The sequence below is a fragment of the Helianthus annuus genome, chromosome 10 (assembly GCF_002127325.2).
Source record: "Helianthus annuus cultivar XRQ/B chromosome 10, HanXRQr2.0-SUNRISE, whole genome shotgun sequence".
Taxonomy (NCBI): domain Eukaryota; kingdom Viridiplantae; phylum Streptophyta; class Magnoliopsida; order Asterales; family Asteraceae; genus Helianthus; species Helianthus annuus.
The window spans coordinates 19,151,211-19,178,366 of record NC_035442.2 but is presented as its reverse complement, the minus strand read 5'-3'; the positions used below and the strand labels follow the sequence as shown (position 1 = coordinate 19,178,366).

General features: G+C 37.2%; 1 protein-coding gene across 6 annotated transcripts; it reads left to right on the top strand.

The window, feature by feature from the left end:
- Nucleotides 1-1,746: 1,746 nt before the first annotated feature.
- Nucleotides 1,747-7,491, top strand: LOC110884118 (phenylalanine--tRNA ligase alpha subunit, cytoplasmic). Of its 6 annotated transcripts, none has more exons than XM_035978598.1 (9): nt 1,747-2,106; nt 2,702-2,750; nt 2,859-2,914; nt 3,871-3,976; nt 5,268-5,571; nt 6,170-6,266; nt 6,503-6,574; nt 6,736-6,802; nt 6,889-7,491. In XM_035978598.1, the coding sequence occupies exons 5-9, from the start codon at nt 5,488-5,490 to the stop codon at nt 6,905-6,907; spliced, it is 339 nt and encodes a 112-aa protein (XP_035834491.1). In that variant the 5' UTR covers nt 1,747-2,106; nt 2,702-2,750; nt 2,859-2,914; nt 3,871-3,976; nt 5,268-5,487; the 3' UTR covers nt 6,908-7,491. The 6 variants fall into 6 exon arrangements, with proteins under 6 accessions (XP_035834491.1, XP_035834490.1, XP_035834488.1 ...); XM_035978597.1 differs by having other exon boundaries at nt 3,864-3,976; XM_035978595.1 differs by having other exon boundaries at nt 2,702-2,776.
- Nucleotides 7,492-27,156: the final 19,665 nt, after the last annotated feature.

The following is a 27,156-nucleotide window of genomic DNA, read 5'->3' as shown; positions in this document are numbered from 1 at the left end:
ATTAGATTTATTCAACGCGTACATTACACATGGATCTTAAAAATATATTTTTTTTATTATTTAATATATAAAATTATATTTATTCAACCCGTGTAATAAAGAAGATTTTAAAGGTATATTATTTTATTATTTAGTATAGAAAATTACATTTATTCAACCCTTGTAACTCATGGGGTTCTAAACCCAGCATAAAACATATCAGAATTTTTCTTAGACTTAAAATATAAGTTAATAAGGTTTAATATCTTTTTTAGTTGATGATTATATCAGAATTTTTCTTAGACTTAAAATATAAGTTAATAAGGTTTAATATCTTTTTTAGTTGATGATATGATCATATAGAATATTAATCTACTTTTATTTTATTTATACCTTGACTTTTTATTTTATAAGGTCTTAACAAGTTTTCTTTATAATAAAAGAATTAGTATAATTGTAGATTTCTAACGTTGGACACATGGTGATAGACAAAATAAAAAAAATAACCGTAGTGTACTCTAAACTTGAGCCTAGGCTCCCTTATTGCACGGATGTTGGGTATGTAGGTTGGAATCATACATGTGCAAAGTATGATATGATTATGTAAAAGAGATTTAAAAAAAAAAAACTTGGAACGACAACATTCATTAAAACTAGCGAGACGCTAGGAAACAAACAACAAAACCGATTACAATGGACAAGTTACCTAGTTTCTCCAAACTACGTCCTTGCAGTTCGATGTATTCATAATCCACAAAAAACTTAGCGCTTTGACATCTTCCATAACACCAATTATGTTCTTGTTTTCGGACGAAAAACCAAACCGGTTCTTGCTTTCCAAATGCACCAGCACGTTGTGAGAACGATCCCCTGAAGCAACTTACTTCTTATCTTTTCCAACTAATAGAAATTGTGGACCGAGCAGAGATCAAAAACAGAAAACGCATATAAAGGAAGGATACCGCACCATATCGAGACACGGTGCCAAATCTGAGAAGCAAAACTGCGTGCGATCAACCACAATCAACAAATGGTCGCATGTTTCTTCGGAATCAGGGGCACAGCTATGAAGGGGCCGGGGGTGCCCGATCTCCCTAACCTTTCGCTCAGTATTGTAATATACTGGTTTTCGTATAGAAAATTTTGGGTATATACGTTTTCGACCCCCTGGTTCTATAGAAATTTTTGGGTATATAAGTTTTCGACCCCCCGTCAGAAATCTCAAGTTTCGCCACTGTTCGGAATTATCACAGAACTTGCATATCTATGAACCTATATTGACGTTTCTTAAGTTCAACTCCTTCATGTCTGTTCCAAACCGTATGTTTCCATTTCCAAGATGTCGCCCCATGCTCTATCTTGACCATCTCAAAAATAGTCTTTTTCAAGTCTAAAAAGATATGGAAAAGAAATCCTAAGCGAGCCCGAAGATAGCCAAAGGATAGAGCCAAAAACGTATTCGATCTCCCTTGCCCACTTCCCCTTTAAATAACCGATCAAGATTCACCTCGGAATGAGCCAAATGATTTTGGAGTTTGGCTATTGTACTTCAAGTGTCGGGATTACTTTTAGAATAAGGAAGGATATGTCGAGACCGATTAGACGAATAAAAAGAAGCGATGCCTTTTCTCCAAAGAGATAATTAAGTTAAGGGAGGATAGGCTTAGGCCGGCTCAATATTTTTTGTGGCCTAGCAAAATAAAATTTTGAGGCCCTTTTCCATATCAAGGGCTTAACTATCTATACTATCTATTACTTATATTAAAACAAAACAATTTTGGCCACTTGGCATTTGCTTAAACCTGTTTTTGCCACCTGTCAACTTAATATTCCACACAAATCTTCTTTGGGCGGCAATCAATTTCTCTCTCTCTCTCTCTCAAATTCCCAATAACCTAGATCCAGATTTTCTCTTTCTCTCTGTCTTTCTGTATTCATCCTTAAATCAATGAAGAAGAACATCGTTCCATTTGGTGATGTCGATTCAAGCCTAAATCGCCACAATTTCTGCTCTTACATCTTTCTCCTTGATCTAGGGTCCAGACCATAGACCATTAAAGGAGGCCGACTAAACTAGGGTTTCGACTACTGATCTATTTCTGCACGTATGTTCTTCAGACAATCAAGGTAAGGTTCTTTCATTTTGAGTTCGTATTTCCAGTGATTTTGTGGTTTGGGGCACAGATCTAGCAAAGGTAGATTCATGTTATTTGGATTACGTTCTGTTATAACTTGATATTTACTTTGAGAATACCTTTTCTTTATAATGATATGCTTAAACTGCGGTTTTGTGTCGAAATTACCAACAACTGATCTTTTTTAGAGCTGCATTTAGTCAATTTGTTGTTGCGGCTGGTGTTGAACGTAATGTCCTTACAGTTGCTGCAAATGTCTATTTTCATTGGGGGTTTGAATGGGAAATAACTCTTTTGTGAGTGCAATTTGTTTGTATCACCAATACAAACCTTTAGCTGATGTGGGTCTAAACTTAAATTTTTTAGTTGGGGAAAAAGTGATTAATATGATTTCAACTTCATTGATGCAGAATGCACCGATGGGCATGATATCCATTCCAAGTTATAACCATAATCATAACTTATATAATTCTTCTTTGTTAAAATTTAAAAACAAATTTATTGTACAAAGTATTCATAAGTTCCTTTTCTTATGTCTTATCTTTTACGTTTATTTAATACAATCCAGTAGTTTTGTTCATTTGCAGGATGACGAGCGATCCAAGCACTCCAAATAAGTAAGACAACCAAGTTTTGGTAAATATCTTCATTCGTACCTTTTGGTATGTATTATTTTTGTTGTATTTTTTATTCCTCCTCACTATATAATATTGCATTTAATTTTATTTATTTATTTTGTAACAGTGTCATGAAGGAACCAACTTCGGGCGTACTACAGGTGGCTCATTTATTGCTACAAGGTATGACTATCATGCTTCTCCTGATGAATATGGTATGTTATAAGTAGAGAAAATTGCAACACTTCCCACAATACGTTGGAAAAACTGGTGTCGTTTTCATTTAGTACGGTTAACAAGGTTTCAAAGTAGACTCTTTCTGGTGCAAGTTTTGTAAACTTTGACATTAATTTAATATTTTTATGGCTTGATTGCTTTATTCAGTTATGTTGATATCGAATAGCGAGTTATGGTTTAGTATTGTCAAATGTCATTGGAAGGCATATTACGCTTTTGTTATTGTGCATTCTTTTCAAAGTAAGTTTCTTTTTTCTGTCGTTGTATGTATACAAGTTGTTTGTATATAGTTGGTTCATATCATATCATGATTGCGATTGATTTTTTCCATTAAAATTTTTAGGTTGAAGCTGACGAACAACCAAATTTTTTGCGGAATATTTAGTTTACCGTTGTGCCTTATTATTTTTTGAATTCGAGAGGAATTTGATTTTGGAAATGTTATTGATTCAAGAGTCACAGTGAAGATTGTTTATTAACATGGGGTGAATATGGAATCACTTAAGATCATGATACAAATATGACACTGACAAGCCCTATTCAGTTTGATAATATTTGAGGTCATTTAGGATTAACATTAATTTTTGGTGCTTGCATCTGTAGAAAAAAAAATTAGTCGATGTTCTTATACATACAACTTACTGATAACAATTTTAGCATGAATTAAGATTCTTGGCAAAATGTCAAGGTTCTCCATTGTTCTTTACATGTGTTCAAGGTTTCCCTTGATTAAGATTAAAGTTTATTATAAAGCATCTTTTTATTTGTACAGAATGTCATTTTTGAAGCATTATTTTTTAAGTTATATGCATGTTGAGTGCTATGTGTAGTCATTAATTTGTAGGTCAGATCTTCTATCATGTGTAGCTTTGATTTTCACTAACGATTTTCATAGAATGCAGAAGCGACCATTACTTAATAAAGCTTAAGAATTGAGGGCATGCGGAACCTTAAGGATGTGTTGCTAACTACTGATGGGGCGGTCTGCCTTCCGAAGATCTGCAGCCGGTATTTTATTTCAACCAAATTTCTTTCTTATCATGGTTTTTGTCCATGGCTTTTTCTCTCATCAACCTATGGACTCTTCCATCTTTGTATGTTTATGCTATGCGCCTTGCTTATCTCAGGCCCTCGCTTTTAAATAAATTAAGCTAGAAAAGAGAAAATATAATATTTAAAGGTAAATGTCATATATGAGATTTCAAAGTTATATAAAAATAAGGGTAAAATTGTCTTTTATTAAATTGTTTTTAATAAATTGGGTATATATGATATTTCAACTACTTTGTAAGGGTATATATGATATTTATAATTTTGCAAGGGTATATATGATATTTTACAAGTTTGTATAAATTGCCCCTAATATGAATCCTTGAAATAAAAAAAAACGCAAACAAAATTGAGTTTGGGCAATTCTTAACTATACATCCCATTTGACGCGTTTCCATTTATAGACCCCTTATAATAGATGGATCAAAATACTACCACCAGATTTTCAGGGATAATAACTGCAAATGAAGATATTGATCCTGCTAGGTGGCCAAATTCTGAATGGCAATGCCTTAAGGAAATTCATTATTCTAATAAGATTTGAGTATTAATGAAATATGTGTTAATTGTTGAAGATTAATTCACAGTTTTAAATCCGTAGTTGTCAATTGCGCTCGATACGCCCGCTATAGCGGATAGCGTAGCGTATAGGTGAAGGGTCGCTACAAACCCTACAACAATTAATAGCGGATGTTTTTATTTATTTATATATTTATTTTAATTTTTTAGATGATTAGTGATAGCGTATATTAGCTATTTTAGCGTATTTTTAGCACTTATATACATAATTGGTGTGTTAAATATAGTTTTTAATTTTTACATTTTTCTACCCTTTATCCCTAAACATGAAATAGTGGGCGTTTCCAAAGTCTTGATTGCTTTCTTGCAGGTAAAAGTGTGACTAATTATATATATATATATATATATATATGTATATATATATATATGCAGACCAATGTGTTTAACCATATGGAAACTGTGTATTTTAATATAGAGTAAATGTGCCTGTATTGCATCATAAGATTACTAAACATGAATTTCTTTTCAACGGTTACCTTACATGTGTCAAGCTAAGTAGTTGTTGATGTTTAATATTGCGAACAATAAATAAAGGTGATCAAGAAATGGCATTAAGTGAAATTAAGCGACATGAGGATTTTTGCTCAAAAGAATATTGTGTGCATAATTACTTTCTAGAATCTGTTTTATATACTCCTTATTTTATTATATGTTTGTCTTTTTAATGCAGCGGCATGAGGAGCGTGTAATAATCATAAGCAACAAAGATTAGGGATCAGCACGGTACCCGTTCGGTACTGAAAAACGGGAAAAAGTGGTACCGGTTCTGAATACACCGGTACTTACCGGTGTTTTACCCGTAAATACCGGTACCGGTACCGAAAAATGAAGAAAATGGGAACCGGTACCGAATATACCCAATATGGTTTGGTACCGGTACCCGGTACCAAATGCTCATCCCTACCAAAGATAGTGAGAACACTATTACCGAGGCAGAGAATGCACTCCACCAAAATGGCACTTTGGTTCTCATGGTGATAAGATATTACTTTTGTTACTACTATGTTTACATATTGCAATTTGCATATGCTAGCATTATTGTTTTAGCGAAAAGCAGGCATCCTAGCAGAAAATAATCGAAGAGGTCAAAGTTCTTGGATTCCCATGGATTAGAAATTGAGCAAGAATTAATACACTTGAATGGGAGGAATGGAAAACATTCAAAGTCTAATTATTCGTTTGGTAGAATGTAATATGTATGATGTAAATACTTTGGTGTTTGGGTTAAGCTTTTGGCTTTCCCTATATTAATAAAGATTTAGTTTGTCGTCAAATAAAAGATATCGACCAGTATTTATGCCTAAAAGTGAGTGTTTTGAATTCATTTTGTCTAAATCAACATACTTTTGAATTCATTATGTCACTTTGTTTTGAATTTATTTGATTTATACAAATATGATCAATTTGTTTGTATCATTTTGTTTATATGTTAGTAAAGAAAAATGTTTTGAGGAGATAAATATGCTTTTGTGTTTTAACCTTTTGTATATAGGTTCTTTATCTATATTCTTCCATTTGGGGTTGAAGTAAGAGTTATAGGCTGCATTTTAATCTATCTGCTAAAATTTGCAGAAACCTTTCGAAGCCAAAAGGTACTATAGTATTGATCGGGTCTTCAGAAATGTGGCTGTTGACCGGACCCACCTAGCTGAGTTTCATCAAATAGAAGGTATTTCTGTCTCTATTTGTTATTGTATACAGTGAAATACTTGCTAATAATTGAAAAAAAAATTCAGTTATCCATTATCGGGAGGTGTGTAATTTCAAAAAATTCCCTATTTTGACAAATTCTCAGTAATTATTTAAGCTGAAGATTAAATATCATATGTTCTTATCTCGGGTTCTGACAGATCCAGATGAAGTTGCCACAAATTGTTTTATTTATTCTATTTATGGGTTGTTCAGGGTTAATATGTGATCGTGGACTAAGTCTCGGGGATTTGCAAGGCGTGTTGCTTGACTTCTTCTCCTGTTTGGGTAAATACTAACCTCCTTCATATTAAGGGTGATACTGTAATTTGCTACGAGTAATATGATTTAAATCAAATATAATCTTTGTTTATGCCAAATCATTTAAAGTATATTATTCTTAAGCGTATCGAAAATACAGTATGTTCTCATGCCATCTTTTGTTTCAGGAATGTCCAAGTTGCATTTCAAGCCGGCTTACAATCCGTACACTGAGCCGAGCATGGAAATATTCGGGTACAATATTGTTATTTTAGTTAAAAACTGTAATATGGAGACAATAAATGTAATGTATTTAATTTGATGTGACGGTTATCATGAAGGCTTAAAGAAATGGGTTGAAGTAGGAAATTCTGGAATGTTCAGACCTGAAACATTACTTCCTATGTGCAGCAGTATTCAGTTTATGTGGCAGCGTGTTTATATAGTCCTTCTTGCTAGCTGTTGGATCAGGAATTGCATTTTGACAGGATATACAAGCGATGTTCATAGGGGGTCAAAGTTTGGGCTTTAGCTGTTCAGTATTGTCACTCGGGTTACATCCTTTTGGGTCTCCTGGTGCAATGTCCATCATTTGAGTTGGGTTTTATGTTGACTGGCTTCGGGTTTGTTACATCCCAGGTTTGCTATACCGGATCATCAGTTTTGGTTTGCAGTCCAAAATCCTTATCATGATATATGGGCCTCGGTTTTGGCACCTATTTCGTACCTTCTAATCACTGATACATCGGATCCCATTTCAACTTTAATTGATTTTGTGTATCCTTCGATTCTTGAAAACTTCAACAATCAGAATTATTTCAGTGAGAGGACTATACTTGCATCTGGATATATTACATTATTTGTCTCATTGTAGTTTACTAATTTATTATTACTTGAACGGTTATTTAATTCAAACGATTACTTCAATAAATTAAAGTTATTCATTTGTGTTTTAGTCCACCCGCGAACCTCGCGGGTTCTTAAACTAGTACTATATAATAAAAGAAATCAATAAAGAGACACTTGTCATTATTCTAGACCATCCTTAATTGTAAATAATTATTATTTAATTTAAATTATTAAATATTAATTAAATTAACATAAATCTTATCAACTCTTTATCGTTTTTTTAATTAATTATCAACTCTTTATTGTTTTTTTATTAAAATTAATTTTGTAAAGTCAATTTCCGTCAACACAAATTCTCACAAAAATATAATATTCTCTTTCTTATGCAAAATGTCTGAATAGTTTATACAATAATAATCGAATGTTGTTTAGTATTATCACGTTTGGAAAAAAATCGTTTTGTATATTAATATTGAAAATTATTAAATTTGGGAACTCTAAATTATTGACATAAACTTAACTTTAAATCGTAAAGTCTTATCTAAATTAAGGGGCTGTTTGATTACCTCTTAATGAGGCTTTTAATGGTTCAGACCTCTTACTGGTTCAGCACTTGCCTCTGAATGGTTAAGATTTATACAGAGTCAGAATTGTTAATACCTCTAATCTGAATTTGTACATTTGTCTCTGACCGGTTAAGCATTATACTAGCTCTTAATGGTTCAGACATCTTACTGGTTCAGCACTTAATGGTTCAGATCTCTTACTGGTTCAGCACTTAGCCATTCAGATGTTGCCAAACAGCCCCTAAAAAGCATTGTTTCACTCAACAGTAGATAAACATGCATATTATTTATTGTTAATGTTAATATTATTATTGTGAACTATGAGAAATTATATTAAACAACTTATTAATCAAACCAAAAATTTAAAATAGTATTAACCTAATTTAAAATATAATAAATCCATTTTGATTTAGACAGATTTTTTTTAACAATAGTGTGTAATACACATGGTTTTTAAAGATATAACATTTTTTATTATCTGCTATATAAAATTAGATTTATTCAACCCGTATAATACACAGAGTTTTTTTAAAATATAACTTTTTTTTATTATTTAGTATATTATTTATTGTTAATGTTATTATTGTTCACTATGAGAAATTATATTAAACAAGTTATTTATCAAACCAAAAATTTAAAATAGTATTAACCTAATTTAAAAAATATTAAAAAAATCCATTTTGATTTAGAAAGATTTTTTTAACAATAGATAAACCGTTGTAATACAAAGAGTTTTTAAATATATAACATTTTTTTATTATTTTCTATATAAAATTAGATTTATTCAACTCGTACAATACACGGAGTTTTTTTAAAATATAACTTTTTTTATTATTTAGTATATAAAATTACATTTCTTCCACCCGTGAATACACAGGGTTTTTTAAAATATAACTTTTTTATTGTTTAGTATATAAAATTACATTTATTCAACCCGCACAATAAACGAGGTTCTTAAAGATATATTTTTTTATTATTTAATATATGAAATTATATTTACTCAACACGTGTAATAAATGAGGTTTTTGAAAATATATTATTTTTTTATTTAGTATATAAAATTACATTTATTCAACCCGTGTAATACATGGGGTCTAACCTAGTTAAGATATAAACTAGCGTTTAACAACATCAACAAAATCAAGTGTTTAACTATTAGCAAATTAGGGGCATAAATTATCACTCAAAATTAATAGTTTTAACAACAATTACCTTCAAGCAAAACCAACTAATAGAATAGCAAGCAAATTAGGCAAAACTAAGATAACTAAGTTCTAAAAGACTATCTCTACCAAAAGGATAACTGCAAAAATAATCAACTAAGTAGTCTAGCAAAAAAAATCGAAGCGATTACCTTCTGCTTCAGGCCTGCAGATTCGATGCTATTATACAGGTTGGCGGAACATTGATGAACAGTTTTAAGCTATTACACAAAAGTCATTACGGAAACAATTCAAAGCTATTGCATACAAGTGATGAATGAGCAAAATTACCAAAAGGATAATTAACAAAATTGAGGATAAAACAAATGACTTTTTTTCGTTAAATTGTAGTGCCGTTTCATTGTTCAAAGGGAGTCGTTTTTTTAATTTTGTTGAAAGACCTAGCTTTGACTTTTGGGCTTACAAGCAAACACAACTACTAACTTCTTTTGTTTGCTTTCCCTTTCACTTAATTAACCCAAAACAATCAGCACAAGCCCAAATATATATATAAAAAAAATCCAAGATGAAAGACCCTAAAAGTTGGTGGCCCTAAGCTAATGCCTCGTTTAGCTTGCAGTAAATCCGACACTGGATAGGCTAAGACCGATTAGACGAATAAAATAAGGAAGGATAGGCCAAGACCGACTAGACGAATGTAAAAGAGATAATTAAGTTAAAGTAATATGTGGAACTTAGAATATGCTTTTGAAGAGATAATTAAGTTAAGTAATATGTGAAACTTAGAATATGCTTTTGAAATATAAATTGAATAAGTTAATGCTTTTATAAAATTAATCAAATAAAATAAGTTGTTACTAATGATAGAATTACAACTTTCGTTTAGAAAGTATTAAGGCCACAACTCATAAACAAATGAGAACATGCTAACAAATAGGGCTGTTCAAATTGCTCGGCGTTCGATGTTCGTTTGGAAAATGCTTGGAATTTGCTTGTTCGATTCAGCTCGATTAAAAAAACGCTTGGTTCGGATCGGTTCGGTTTGTAAACGAACCGAGCACGGGCAAAGGTCCGCTCAGTTCGGTTCGGCTCGGTTGGCTCGATTTATTTTTTTAATATATATATATATATATATATATATATATATATATAGAGAGAGAGAGAGGCCGGTTAACATACAAATACACTAATCGTACATTATGTACGCTACAACAACAACCGTCCGATCATCTCATTAAAAGCGCGTGTTTAACAATTAAATTAATCAAATTAAAATTTATAAAAGAAACCGCCAAGGTTAAAATCGTCCATAGCGAGAACAAAACCCCTGATAATCAGCACACAATAACTCAAAATCATACCGTAAACCCAAAATCAAAACACTGCATTCTCCTTCTCCAAAACGTTCCCTGCTACTCTCCATTGCGATTTCAACTACGATTCCATGAATATTGAGAAAAGAAGCAAAGCAAACAACGACAGACCACAAGCGAAGAAGGTGAATCCAGGTATCTATTTACATTTGCGATTTAATAGTGGAATATACAGGAGCTTTAAAATCAAATGCGATTTTGTTTGTTTATTAACGTTTTAACTGAAACATATAGTTTTATAACATTACATATTGATAACAACTTCAATTTTGCTAGGGTTTATTACTGGTATGTTTATTTATTAGGTTTTGCATTTTTTATGCAGTTTTCTTAATGATACTGATAGATGTGCGATATCATATAGGGTTTTGTGGTGGTTTTTATGACATTTGCGATTTCATATGATAAAAAAATAGTATGTCGAAGGTTTTTTGTTTTAGGTTAGATTAAACTTGCGAATTGATATAAATGCACATGCGATTTTATATCATAAGTTAGTTGTATTGTTTATGATTTATAATGATTGATAGTTTAGGTAATGCTTATGTAACAAATGCGAAATCATAACTCATATATGCGAATTGTTAAATAACACATGCGAATTGATACCTAACACATGCGAATTGATGACTTGTTGTACATGATTAACTGATAAATGCGATTTTGTAAGTGTTTATAACTATAGCATGCGATTTTGTAGAAATAGAATCTGATGATGACTTTGAAGGACCAATATCAACTCTGATAAAAATTAACAAGAATAGAAAGAGATTGGTGATTGAAGAAAGTTCAGAAGATGATGACTTTGTTAAGCCACCCCCAAAAAAGAAAAAACATGAGAAGAAAAAAGATAAGAGGAAATCAAAGATACACACAAAAAAAAACATTCAAAAAAGGTGCAACAACCTAAAACAGAACATAGAGAGTTCTTCAAATACAGCAATGAAGCAATACTGCTGAGATGCCAACCTAACTCATATATGGATACTGTTAGAAGATTTTCAAAAAAACAGATTGATGATGTGAGGGATATGGGGTTTGGAGCTATTCTGGATATCAACATCAACCATATTTCGACAAGATTGGCATATTGGCTAGCGAGAAACTTTGATGAGAAGTTCGATAAGCTAAACGTAGGAAAACACCAAATAAAAATAACATCGGACACAGTTTACGAGGTATTTGGAATACCAAAAGGTCCAAAGAAGGTTGAAATAATAGCCGATAAGAGAAAAGTCAAAAAGCAAGAGAAAATTGAAAAAAGTCAAGAACCGGGAAATGCTGTCCAGGATACATTCATCCGCCAGTGGGGGCAAAACGCGAGAATTACCCATGGCTTAATTGCAAATACAACGGAAAATCAAAGAGACGGAGGGAGTCTGTTTAAATTAAATTTCCTTGTATACTGGATGACCTTCTTTGCAGAAATTACAAAGGAAACACTTGCAAATGATAGATGTTTGCTCGGTGTAGAAGATGTTGAGGAAATAAAAAATCTAGATTGGTGCTCATATCTACTCGAAACCTTGCGCCGGACACGAGCGGGCTGGAAGAACTATAAGATACAGTTCGTGGGACCTGTTGCCTTTCTTACGGTATACATTACTACATTTAATAACATATTTAAAATACTAGTTTGTTCTTTTATATAATTAAATGATCATGCGATTTATACAGCTTCTATACACGCATGAGTACAACAAAAAGCTTAACCTGTTTGAGAAAGCCGTGGAGATACCGGTTATTCGTTATATAACATCTTCGGAGATTGATAAAGTCGAAGATCATTTTTCGGATAACGGACCTCTATGGATATCAAGTGAGAGTGAAGAAGAAGAAGAAGAAGAAAATGAAGAAAAAAATGAAGAAGAAGAGGGTCCTCCGGAGGATGATTATACACTACGACCACCGGTTGACACAACGATAAGCTACAAAAGAAGGACTGCGCGCGCAGTACAAAATGAAGAAACCGGGGCAGAGCCAAAAGATGACGAGATCATTGATGATTTCATGGATTTCAGTTTTGAAATTCATGAAATGTCTCAGATGAACATTGACTTTGAAGTTGGAACGCAGACACCGAAAATAATGGATTATTGCAACACTCCTGCTCGACTTTCACCATCGGTATTCTACGACACAGCCCACGAACAACAACTAGAGGCTTCGAGAGCAAACAAAAAGGTAAGCGTAAAAAAATATTAATTTAACTTATTTAACTTAATCAATTATATTTAACTTCTAGATTGATAGTATCTTAACTTGAAAAATATTACAGAATCTGTTGAAAAAGATGAAAGCAAATGCCAAAAAATACCTTAAAATGGTTAAAGATGTTCAAGAGATGAACAACTTAGTGTCAGAAGCAAAAACTAAGTGTTTTTGGGATCCGGAGGTTATGAAGGCCTGTAAGGAGTGGGATCAGACGCTTCAGAATAATCCCATTTGTGTGCCACCTGATCCGGTTCAAGAGCATGACTGTAACACCTCGAAATTTTGTGTCCAATAATGTGTTAACACGTGTCATAAGTTTACACGTGGCATTAGATATTAAATAAAGGACTAAAGTTGACAAACCTTGAAAGTATGTAAATTCGAGGGTTATAAATGTCAACAAAGGGTAAATATACTGTATAGTAACCCTAAACGATGCTCGTACCTTCAAACGAATAAATCATGGATCGTACGGAAGCGAAACGCGGAAGAAAGTGAGAGATTACAAGCTGCAGGGGTTAACTGTGTCAACATGTTTAATTATACCTCTGAGTGACCCTTTGACGAACCCGAGGCTCTGTAACAGTAAAATACGCTCACTATAATGTACTATATAAATTTCGCAAAGTTCCGATTTAAAACGAGAAAGTTGTGATCAGATTCGTACGAGAGGGGTTAAAAGCGTCAACAATAAAAGTTAAGGCTTTCCGGATAATAATTAAACTAACCAGGGGCTTAACAGTACGGGTAAAAGGCACGAGGCCCTTAGTTGTAATTAACCGAGGGCCAAATCGCAAAGTTACCCCTTCAAACCCGAAAGGTCAGGTTATTAATTAATTACCGAAGATTTCGTTAATCATTACAAAAGATTTAAAAAGATTTAAAAATAGTCCCTTACGGACCACAAAGGTCCTGCCTTACGGACCGTAAGGGGGTGAAAGGGTAAAAGTTGTTCCGCCATAGGCTTACGGACCGCAAGGCCCAAGCCATACGGTCCGTAAGCGATGCCCAGCGACAGAAAGTTGGCTGTTTAAAGCGGTAGAACATTAATGTATGGGTTTCCCAGAGGTATGGGCGACCCCTAATCACTCCCTAGCACTATAGGACACATGTTGATGATCAGGGAGCATGGGTAGACCTTGTTGTGATGATCTTGATGATCTAAATTGCCTATAAAAGGCCACTTTGTGCAACAAGTATTCCTCACACCTTCTCTTGCATCTCTGATCATCCCTGGAGCTCAATACTTCATTCTAAGCTTCACATTTCGTGCATAGAGCTTCTGTAAGTTTGTTCAACCCTTTGTGGTTTAGTTTTTGCTTAGTTTTAGCTTAAAAGTCAATCCGTCGTAACTAACGGTTGACTTAATGGTTAATCACAAATGGTCCAGTGATTTACCGAATCAAAGATAGTTATGTGTTGGTATTTATGTGGGTAATAAACCCCTAAAAGGGTTCCCTCTGATCGCCACTCTAACTAGTGCAAATAACGAGTCAAACATGCTTAGAAAAAGTCAACAGAAAGCTATTTTGCGATTTTACATATAATCTGTAATGTAGATGGTATGCAACCTGTTTGAACACTTGTAAAACATGATAATAAGTGTATTAACACGTCTAAGCTTGTTTGATCCGGCCATTTGCTATATTGACCCGGTTCGGAACCGAATGTCGCAAAAGTTTGACTTTTGCCTTGACTACAGTTCTGACCCGTTTTAGTGCAATGTAGATATGCCTTAGGACTCTCTTAGGACCAGGTTACATGATGGTATAAACCTCTGTGACCGGTTCGTTGTTTGCCCGAGTCTTTTACGCATTTCCGTTAATTGCTTAAAAGTTGACCGTAACGCCCTTATCAAAATAAAACGAGTATTTCGGATACGTGAAGGGACCATAACCTTGCTTACTAAATTCTAAGCATGTCCCTAAAATTTCATGTCAATCCGAGGTCTAGAATAGGAGTTATGCTAAATAGCGCAATTAAAGGAAAACTTTTGTAATAAACGGCGCAATTAGCATAACGCCTATCTAAACCAAGATTTCGACACCAAACCTTTTACCCACTGTTGTAAAATAATATTTTGGGATTTTTAAAGATTTTTAATTATTTTTAACCTGCTCATAACCTGCGGTTATGGCTACGGTTCGGTAAATACCGAATATGCCCTTTTCGTCCATAACTTGAGTTCTATAAGGTCTTTTGACCCGATTCCAGTTGCTAATGATTTTAAATAATAAATAAAGTATTTTAGACTTTATAAACTGTTCGGGAAAACTCAGATTTCCTGTAGAACTATAAAACCTCTTTTAAAAGTCTTTAAAATGACCGAAAAACCCCTACGGGGCGTATAATGAACTTAAAACTCGTTACGGGCATTATGGAAGGTATCCTACTGATACCACAACCTCTTTAAAGCATGTTGACTTAGGAAAACAGTGTAGGACTCTTACGGTTACCCGTTGCGCCTTTCACGCGCACGGTTCGGCTTATGTAACTAGTTTACATAAATTAGCCGATACGGGTCAAACCATATTGTCTTGACCCCAAAATCCAGAATGTGAATAATAAACCCATATAAAACAAGCTTTCAAACTTGTTGGGTCAGAACCACATTCCATTCCCGGTTTTCGCCTTTCACGTGATTAAACCGTATCTATCCTTTGAAACTGACCGGTCTAGGCTATGGCTAATATAAAGACCCGTTAGGATTCTAATAGGTTATTTTAAAACCTTCGTTCCAGAATAGGAGCCCCGTAAAAGATATCTGTGATTTAGTCAATTAAGGACTATACTTGCAAAGGTAAATACTTTTAACTTATTTTCCGTTATACGGGCTTGGGGTACGGTATCTAAAATACCGCTTGGTCGGGCAATTGACCCCAACTCAATTGTAGTTGGGTATTATCAATGTGACCCATTTAAAAACTTGTTTTGTTGGCTTAACACCATTGGGGGCTTAATGACCATGTCCCGGATATCCTTGGCATCATTTTACGAAATGGCCACGACCTTGACATCCGGGTGTAGGCGTACACCCGGCATTATGTCCATAATTATAAAGGCATAGCCGTTGGTTACCCGCCACGGTGCTATATGCTATGTGGTGTGTCTATTAAACTTTAACCCGGCACGACCCGGGCGACCGAACGCATAGCAAACATGTAATTCTTTACAAGAATTAATTATAAATTATCCCAAGTTATAAAAGAGTTTGTGCCTTGTGCATTCAAATCAATTTTAATAAACATTTTACAAAAGTGTCAGTTGAATGTATTTACCAGTGTAAACTGACGTATTTTCCCAAAAAGATTAACTGCAGGTACTAAACGTAATCGGCTGGCTATAACTCCTTAGCATCTTAAAGAGTCTCGCAAGCTTTTGATGCCTTGTCTGTTGAACAATACTTTTATTATTTTGATCCCCCTGTGGATACCATTCGACTATTTGTGATACATTCAATATTACAATCAATGGTTGAATTATATTTATCTTTATGCTTCCGCTGTGCATTCATATAATTGTATGGTTTGACTATATTATTGCCAACTACGTCACGGTAATCCCCCACCGGGCCCACCGGTGATACACGTGGAAATCGGGGTGTGACAGGTTGGTATCAGAGCCAACATTGAGTGAATTAAACACTATCCTAATGTGTTTAATCTCAGTGACACAATTGCACATACTTGAGTCTAGACAAGAACCTAGGACAAATTCGAATTGTTATTCCAAATTGTCTTTTTATTATTATTGTTATTTAAAGTTTTAAAAGCAGGAAATATGGCACCTGTAATTTTCCGAGGAAGAGGAAGAGGGAGAAGAGGCAGAGGAGAGATCGTTACTCACCACGATCACGAAGCTGGACCTTCGAATACGCGAGCTCCTTCGACCACAAGGAGTGAAGAACCACAAAGACGGAGAAACCTTTTCGAACCTGCGAGACATTCCACCTCGCACAGCTCAACACCATCGTACCGTCACTCGTTCGGGCCAGATTTCGAAAATGATCCCAATAACCCTCAACCCTCCTACATGCCTCTGCAGCGTTCGGTATCGCACCGTGCTTTTGATGATCCCACTCCTTACTTCAGAGGTCAGTTTAACCCAGCAGATTACATTCAGGAACCTGCAGGCTTTGTCCCGTTAGGACCACAGGATCACTTCTCAGAAGACCATATGGATGAGGACACTGATCCAATAGAACCTGCTCGTGGTACGCCCACACATCCTATCGAGATCTCTGATGGATCTTCTTTTCATGGGACACCTTATCAGGGCCCAGATAGCTTCCAGGCGTTGTTCAACCAACATGAGTGGTACTATACACCATCCCATCAGACATCGCAACACGAGCATCAGCAACAACAAGATCCCTCCGAGGATCCATGTTTCGTGGCAGTTACGCCACCACCACCGCCACCGGTTCAACCGGTAGTTCCAGATCCACCAAGGCGAAGAAGATCAGGCGCACGGATGTCTACCCGAGGAGGGGAATTTCGTTTCAGCACCCCTCGCCACTCGAGTGCTAGTCACTATCCGTCAGTACCTGAAGAAGGACCTTCAAGTCCAGTACAGGAGGCGAACTCCGCACCAATTGCACCATCTTCGCCACCATTTGGGTATGACCACCCAATACCTGCATACACGGGTCCAGCGGCATACAACCCGTTCGAACCATCGTCACACGCACATTACAATTACAACTATGAACGCGACCCATATGTGATAGCGGCTAGGTATAACGCCCGCTATCCCAACGGAGCTTTTGGAAACATGGGTATACCGGACTACTCAGCTCATGGGTATCCAGCACCTCCTAGACCTCCAGTTCCGCAACCGGCGCCACAACCACGTTTCTCCCCTCCTGAACAAGAAGAAATCCTCCACCGCTTAACTCGTGTGGAACGAGATTTCGAGGAAGAACGAAAGAACAACAGGGGATTCCTTAAGGGCCTAGCAAACCTGTTGAAAGGCAAAAAGAAGAAACGTGACCATTAATCCTTATATATGTTCTAATGTAATGTCTATTTTAAATAAGTCCCTGCGTGGACGCTTATCGTATTTCAGTCCCTACGTGGACTTATCCTTTAGTCCCTGCGTGGACACTTATCTTGTAATGGTCCCTGCGTAGACTTATCTCTTTATTAACCTCTATGTAGGTATGTACTTGTTTAAAAGTCCCGTTTAGGGCAACGTGTAATCGTATTTGAAGTTATGGAATGATATGTTAAAATTTCATTTTTGTTTAAATCAAAATCATTCCTTTTAAATTAAATCTGCCTAAATAAAGAATCTTAAGAGTGAAACCTAGCCAGGTGTCTTTATAAGATCCGGCCAAGATGGTAAGACCTGGTTAAAAGATTCAGAATTCCCGGTTAACCTCTGTAAACATGTCAACGTTCATGGCAGGTGTGATTCGTTAAAATCGCACGCGTCATTCTTATATGAGAATCCTTCTAAGGATTTCAAAGCCCAATTTAATGATATAATAAATCATGGGTTAAATCATCAATAAAGGTGATCACTGGTTAAACATCCATTAGCGATGTAGTGCCTACGGGCCAACCTTGTTAAACATCCATTAGTGATGTAGTGCCTACGGGCCAACCTTATTAAACATCCATTAGAGATGAAGTGCCTATGGGCCATAATTATTGTCATATAAGACAAAAGACAGTGGTGGTCTACGACTCCCTGTCAGAAGGGGGTAAGAGAACTACGGTTCAAACCTTCATACCTTGATTCTCTGTAATCTCGGCTAAAATTATAATAACGTCCTCGTGACTAGGCTTTTATGCCACTAGCAATATTATTTGTAATTAGGATAGGTATGTTCAAATCCTAAATAAAAAGTGAGTAACAAATTAACCAGATATGGTCTCTGTTACCATGGTTAATGAATTGCCATAAAAGACAATTCAATAATAAACTCCTAAACCAAATTTTCGTCATCTTCTGTAACAGATTCAAGTTATTATGGCGAATCCTAATGGAGAAAATAGTCATACGAGTGAAGACGAGTATAATAACGCCCAAGTACATTTAACGGGCGCTCAATTAAAAGCTCTTGTCGACAACGCTGTTCAGGCAGCTCTAGATCGACAATATACCGAATCTCGGAGCAGAACCGTATCCAAACCACCCTCCAAGCCGAAGACACACTCAAAATCCCACAGCAAACCCCTGTCAAAGCCCAAGAAGGACGATGATAATCACTCGTCCAATGAAAACAGTGTTCGTCGTGAAAGGGAGTATACTGATGCCTCCCGTGCCAGGGGCTGCACCTACAAGTACTTTGTGTCTTGTAAACCCCGAGACTTCACGGGGGAGAAAGGTGTCGTCAATTGTATGACGTGGCTGGATGAGATGGACACCGTGGTGGACATCAGTGGCTGTGCGGAAAGGGACGTGGTAAAGTTTGTGTCGCAATCGTTTAAGGGCGAGGCCCTGGCTTGGTGGAGGGCGTTGGTTCAAGCCTCGGGAAAGGCTGTGCTATACAGCATGACATGGGAGGAATTCATTTCTCTCATCAAAGAAAATTACTGCCCTCAACATGAGGTGGAAAAGATAGAATCCGACTTTGTATCATTAGTGATGACAAACCTTGACTGCCAAGCTTACCTAACGAGCTTCAACACGATGTCTTGGTTGGTTCCATATCTGGTAACCCCGGAGCCAAGGAGAATCGCTCGTTTCATCGGTGGGTTAGCCCCGAGATTAAGGCAAGCGTGAAGGCCTCTCGGCCAACGACTTTCAGGTCTGTGACCGACTTATCTTTGTCCCTCACTCAGGATGCGGTCCGGCAACGGTCGCTGAGGAACAAAGAAGCCGAGAAGAGGAAACGTGAGGACGATGCCTCACGAAGGTCGGGCAAGAAACACCGTGGGAACGGTGATGGCAAGAGAGGGTCAGAGTCGAGGAAAGATGGGCAGCAATCCGGAGAGAAGCCCAAGTGCAAAAACTGCCAGAAGTTTCACTTTGGGAAGTGTAGGCTCGGGTCGAACTCACAGTCCCAGTCGAGGTCGTATACTTGTGGACTGTGTAAGTCCAAGGACCACAAGACTGTGGACTGCAAGAAGATAAAAGATGCGACCTGCTATAACTGCAATGAGAAGGGGCACGTTAAAAGCAACTGCCCCAAATACGCCAAGAAGCCGGAGGAAGCCAAAAAGAATAATGCAAGAGTCTTCAAGATGGATGTGAAGGAAGCTTTGCAAGACGATAACGTAATCACAGGTACTTTTCTCGTAAATAATATCTTTGCAAGAGTACTTTTTGATTCAGGCGCTGATAAGTCCTTCGTGGACCAAAAATTTTGCAACTTGCTGAATATGCCTGTCAAAACCTTAAATGTGAATTACGAGGTAGAGCTAGTAGATGGCACAATAGAAACCGTCTCCACTATACTAGATGGATGTGTGATATCCATTAAGAACCACTCTTTTCCTCTATCTCTACTTCCCTTTAAACTGGCTGGTTTTGACATAGTTCTGGGCATGGACTGGTTATCCCACAACCAGGCTCAGGTCGTCTGCAACAGAAAACATATAGTGCTAAAAACTCCGACTGGTGAATCGCTTACTGATGTGTGTAAAATGCAACATATAAATCACATCAATTAAGGCATAAAACTAACCCTTTTTAAGTACCAATGTTGGAAAAAGAATGTTTTTGTCTTCCTTTTGTATTTTCAGGATGAAATGAGCTCAAATTCACAAAAGAAGCAAAAAGACAACTAATTCTAGCATAAATACAAGAAAAGGAATAAAAGTAGACTGCCCGGACGCTCAACAGCATCCCCCAAAGTAAAGAAGAGAAAGCAGAAGTCTGAACACGCCCCGCGCTCAGCCAGCACGGGGCCGTGCCCAAGAAGCAGCATAAAAGACAAACTTATAGAAGCTTCCATTGCCCACCACGGGGCCGTGTCCAGCGGGCACGGGAGCGTGGTGAAAGTACAGCAGGCGCATTAATTGTAATTGCGAACTACAATTAATGAGGAGAGAGAGTGTCAGACGGGCACGGGGGCGTGTCCAGCGGACACGGGGCCGTGCCCAGCCTTCTGTTCAGCCTATAAATAGGAGTGTTTGGTTTCATTCCATCTCATCCCTTGGCACACCACCTCTCTCACACTTCATCCACCACCCACCACCACCATAACACCATCATCCACCACCATCATCCATTGTCCATCGTAGAGTGTGTGAGTCGTCTCGGGATCCAAGATTGATCGTAAGAGTTCTTGACAATCAAGGCCATGTTTGCCTAAGTCTCTTACATCACTTGGTGAAGACAAGTGTTTAGTATAATACTTTTTATTTTCAATCTTTTGCACTTTTTATTTGGTTTTGTATTAATGACTTTAATAACTAGTTGCTTATGTTGAAGGTGATCTTTCCTTATTGTTTGTCCGTGGTGTCTTGACATTATTTTACTGTCTATATAAAATAAAAGATTTTCACCATTCATATCTCCACGGTCTATATGGAGGTATGTTGGCTACCTGGTCGGGGGTTAAGGGAATGGTTTGGTAAGGGTCTTGCCCTTGTTCAGTGTTTAGAGGTCCTGCTTGGGACCTGGGTCAAATTTAGTAGGATCTCCTTCAATGCCCATAGGTATTGGATGGCGGGGATCCAAACTCTTTGACCCCCTCATAAGTTAACTACTATTAATACTATAACCCGACTATTTAGGACTGTATCCCTGCTGACTCAGACTACTTAGCCGAGGGTAACGTCACCGCCGAAAACGGGGCCTACCACAATTTGCATTAATAACTTAATTCATTATCTTTCAATAATCCGACCCTTTAGGATTGTATCCTTGCTGACTCAAACTACTGGGTTGAGGGTAACGTCGCCTTCAAAAGAGGGGCCTACTACAATAACTAAGATAATCTCTTAAACAAGTGCAAAAGTGCGAAAATAATCAAAGGTTATACTAATACACGTGTCGGGTCCAAGTGATTCATCTTGTCTATCTGTTTTTATTTTATTTTATTTTTCAGCATTTAGTTAGTTTTTATTTTCTTAGTTTAAAAAACATTTTTCTCACTTTTTGATTTGATTAGACGTTGAGGATAAACAGGTATTAAAAGCTCTTGTGTCCTTGGACGACCTCGGTATCTTACCAACACTATACTACGTCCACGATGGGTGCACTTGCCCATATGTGTGTTTAGTGTTAGTGAATATCGTGTTTTATAAATTTAAAACTTGGCTAAAAGTGTAAAAAGGGCTTAATTATACATCTAAAAAATATATTACACCTAACGCACATCAAGTTTTTGGCGCCGTTGCCGGGGACACAAGGATTTTAAGAAAGTTAGGAATCAACGGCCTAATCATATTTTTATTTTTCTTTTTAATTTTAAGGATTTTTCTTAGTTTTTCAGCTTCTGCAGAGCTCAGCACGGGGCCGTGCCTGCTGAACACGCCCCCGTGCTCAATCATTGGAACTGGCAATCCTGTTTTAAGTCAGACAGTAAGCTGAACACGGGGCCGTGTCCACTCAACACGCCCCCGTGCCCAAGATTCTCTTACTGAAAACAGAACCGTTAGATCCCGGCGGTTGGTAATTTCTGACACAAACATGGGTGATAGTAATTCTTTTTACTTTCGGCACTCTTATGGTATGTGGTGTCGATTATGTGGAGGCGAACATGAAGAATTAGAATGTTATTTTCTAAACTATAGGCCCCACTATATAGACCCACCGATTCCTTGTAACCTTAAGAGGGGCGAAAGTAAAAATAAGCACTATCTCTCCCTCGAATGCGCCCAGCCAGATATTCTAGGGGAAATGCTCCTTGACGAGTTATTTCAACTAGAAGAACTAATTCTAAATTGGTCAAAAGAACTTAGGAAGGATTTTATTGATCCGCCCCAAGATGATGACCACGAGGAAATGTTGGAACCGCATTCCGACAACCTCGTTGCTCCCGAAAATACCTTCATACCTAGAAAAGACTTGGACGATAGTCGTCCCTGTGCCGATTGTGCCGTGAAGGACTCCCCATCGACTTCGTTCGATGCATACATAGACCTGAGCGATTTGGCATACACCTTCTTTAACGAGAGCCCGGAAAAGGGTTGGACTTGTCCACCTAGAATGAAAATAGGAATTACCCTCACCGATAACCTCTTGCGTTCTCGCCTTAGTATAGGACAATTAAGGTATCTTAGGCACTTTGGGGTTGTTCCAACAAATCAAGAGCCACCCGATAACAGATAAGTCCCATAAAAGAGACTAGACAACTTCATAAAAAGATAAAGTCCACTCGACACGGGGCCGTGCCCGGCCAACACGCCCCCGTGTTCACCAAAAGATTCTCTTCTGATCAGAACGTCAGAATACGGACAAACTGTGTCAGAATTTTACCTGCACACGGGGCCGTGCCCAGCGAACACGGGGCCGTGTCCAGAAGGCTGTCGTTTTCTATAAATGCAGCCAAGAATTCTGCACAACTGGACCAACTTGGGACAGAGATTTGAAGGAATCTTCTCTCAAACAATCCTAGGTAAGTCTAAAAGAAGGTTCCAACAACCCATCTTGTCCTTTCCTTTTCTAGCCATTTCCTTCTTTATCATCTTTCTTCAAGAACTACCATCAAAAAGTTTGAATTCTTCAACCTTTGTGGTAGGAAACAATGAGTTTTATTCATGGAATCTTGGTAAAAACATGTTGTATAACATTGTTTAAAGTTATTAATGTCCAAAAAGCCTACATAAATTCAGAAAATAACTTAAAATACCAAGATTCCTTGCTTCAAAATTCTGCAGAAAGATGAACACGGGGCCGTGTCCAGAAACTGTTTCATCACATAAACTGTTTTTCGGTTTATTTTTCGTAGAATGGCGAGTGAAAACAGCGAAACATCATCCGTTCATTCCTCAAACAGCCGAAGGGGAAGAAGGCCCTCCGTTGAAGCTACGCTTGTGCACTATGTGATAGCATTGAGGGAAGCTCTCGACGAAATGACGTCAGTAGAGGAGGTCCTAATTGACCGTATTAACGATCTTACGGTGGGACTCGAAAGTAGCTTCCAAGAAATTAACCTTTTGCACCAAAGGTTAAACATTCTTGTAGCACCTCCAATGGAACCAGTCCTTCCACAATAAGACTGGAACTTAGCACTCGGGGTTAACAACCCTACCGGGTGGGAAGACTTTCCCGCGGAACCTTCCATGGAACACCCACAAGAAATTCCAGCGGAAATCGAAACTCCTCAAACTAATGCAAATGAGCCCTCTTTTCTCCTTCCAAGGGAGGTGGAGGAATGGCTCGCCGACATGTGAGGAGAACCACACCCGGAAGAAGGAGTTTCTAAAAGCCTTATCTAACCAAGATTAGTAGCTTCTTGGAAATTTTGCTAATTAAAATAAAACATAGGGCTAGAACTCCATGATTTAATATTTATGTATTTTTATCTTTAGTTTTTATGTAATTCTCTATGTTTGCAATGATATGATGGTTTCTAAGGTTTGATGGTTATTAATAAATAAAACACACTCATGGTGGTGATGGATGAAAAAGGGAACGAGAAAAAATGGCCCCATGCACAAAGAACAGAGCAACCCGACACAAATCTCCATCACAGAAGGCTCAACACGGGCCGTGCCCAACCAACACGGCCCCGTGCTGAGCCACCTGCAGAAAAACGCCCAGTTCAGGTAACTGGACACGAGCCGTGTTCAGCGGACACGCCCCCGTGTCCAGGCTTCTGTCTTATTTCTTTAATTTCTGTTACTGGCACCTGACCACGGGGCCGTGCCCGGTCACCACGGGGCCGTGTCCAGGATGCCAGTAACATAAATCTTTGCTTTTTAACCCACTTTTACTCATTCTAATCAACTGAAAATCTTATTTTTGGGACACATTGAGGACAATGTGTAATTTAAGTGTGGGGGGGGGGGGATGCTAAAACCTTGAATTTTGCAAATCCTAATTACAAGCCTTACACAAAACTCTATTGGAACCGCAAAACACCCCAAATTTTTTTCAAAAACTTTTCGTTTTTTTACTTGTCTTGGTTTAATTTGGGAATAACAAGTTCTAAAAAGGTTATATTTTTACAAATTTACAACCGATAGCGTCGTGATAACAAAGAACCAACATAAGAAAATTACGAAACGGCAGTTAAAAATTCGATTATATATACTTGATCGCATTAAAAACTCATTCCCACAAAAGTGAGTTTTGAGCCTTTATCGAGCATACAAATATACATCTTTAGACTAAATGCTCATTTTTCGTTTCTTGTGTGAATAGCCGCTTGGTTCTTACAACTCTAGAACTTGCCACGACGATACATTCCCGGTCCTTACCAACTTAAACCCAAGTAAGTAAGTGATGGAGGCATTAGGACTAACCATATTTTTATTTCTACACCATTATTTTTCATTTTTTTTACCACCTACCCAAAATCCCCCTAGTTAGCCCCTTTGAGCCTAAACCTTTCATTTCATTACCCTAAAACCCTTTTTACCCACCAAAAACCCTTTTTTATTTTTCACCCTTTATTTTAGTAACAAGCTCGGTTTTTCGTAAGCTCGCTATTTTATGTGACTTATCAAAAAAAAAAATGATGAAGTCAAAAACAAACAAAAGCTATATAAAAGCTTGTTTGGAGAAATACTTCAAAATAAAGAGTCACTAAAAACAAGGTGTGTCACGAAAACCGACGCTTTTTACGATTTTCGCCCTTTTACTAACCACTAACCCAACCACCCACCTTTAACCCAAGCCTAACCCTTCACCCAAAAAGTCCTCTTGATATTTACAAAGGTAAAAAGTTAAAAAGGAGGAGGATTGATTGCTTGGCAAGCCTATGGAAGGCGTAAGTTCCATGCCGCTCTCGAGTGATTCAGTAAAAAAAAATACACCTTCGGCCGAGTGTTGAGTGATCTCCCGTGAGGTATGTGAACTTGTATATAAATGGAATTTTAATAAGGCATGCTATGCCCGAATAAGTAATTTATCCTGTGAAACGTTCTAAATAAATCATAACGAATAGGATTGTAAATAAATAAAAATAAAACTTACAAAGATCTTGGATTCCCGACACTCTATGACAAGCCAAAAACTTTCTCTTCTACCTATTCCATTTGGGAGTGTAAGCCACATTTAAAGAGTTTTGCTTGAGGACAAGCAAAAGTTCAAGTGTGGGGGTATTTGATGTGTGTAAAATGCAACATATAAATCACATCAATTAAGGCATAAAACTAACCCTTTTTAAGTACTAATGTTGGAAAAAGAATGTTTTTGTCTTCCTTTTGTATTTTCAGGATGAAATGAGCTCAAATTCACAAAAGAAGCAAAAAGACAACTAATTCTAGCATAAATACAAGAAAAGGAATAAAAGTAGACTGCCCGGATGTCACACCCCCAAATTCCACCTGCGGAGTAACATCCGCTTGAGGGCGTGACTGACCAGGATCCAGCCACCAATTATACTAAGCATTGGTTAATAGTAAAATAATTGCTATCCAAAGTAGTTAGCAACATCGTAGTTTAAGTTCGATAATTAGTTTAAATAAAAACAGCGGAAGCATAAACCAAAAGGATAGTTCAAAGTTCAAGATAATTAAAACCCAACACACGGGTTTTGACGAACACTACACATTCCCAAGCAGCAGCTCCTCAGTCACTGGTTACCTGCAAAGCATGCAGTAAGGTGTCAACAATAATGCTGAGTGAGTTCACTAGTTGTCCAGTTTTAATTACCAAAAACTTGTTTCACCAGTTAATTTACTCGTTTATACATGCCATGGGGAGCTACCCCAAAAGTTAGCGACTAAACTGTTTTTCCAATACCGAACACTAGGTAACCGTTTGCGTTTCCGCAGGATGCCCCGATGTCAATGTTCTATCATCATTGACGGATGCCTGAGTACATTAGTTCACGACCGATCCCATACCATGGCATGGTGTGAGGTTGGTAAAACCTAAATAGCGCTATCAACTAATAACCCGTTCGCCTGGCCCCGGCGACTAATCGGTATTATGTAGTAGGGACTTGAGTGATAGAGTTTCGTTTAGTGCCGTTTGTTGCAATCCGTATAAACAGTAATTAACTAAAGGTTCCCAATAACAAGGGAGGAAAGTAAGTTGTATCCCTCATAAGGGGACAGGGTTGTTTGTAGTTCCGTTTCCCAAACCACCGGGAACGCATGCTTTAGGTTGTGAACTCACCTTGGGTTGCTCGGTAGATTATTTACTTGGTCAAACACATTGGTCACCACGTCCTAGCATGGTTACCAAATATAGGTCAAGTTGGGGTACAAGTAATCACGTATAGTAAACACGTAGAGACACACTTAGCATGCATACATTCAACAGTTGGGTTATTGGACCTGCCCTAACATCTTCGCAAACACACCGTAACAGAAACACATGCAGTCCAGTCAACAGATAGTCCAACAAGTCTTGGCCCAATAACACTTAGG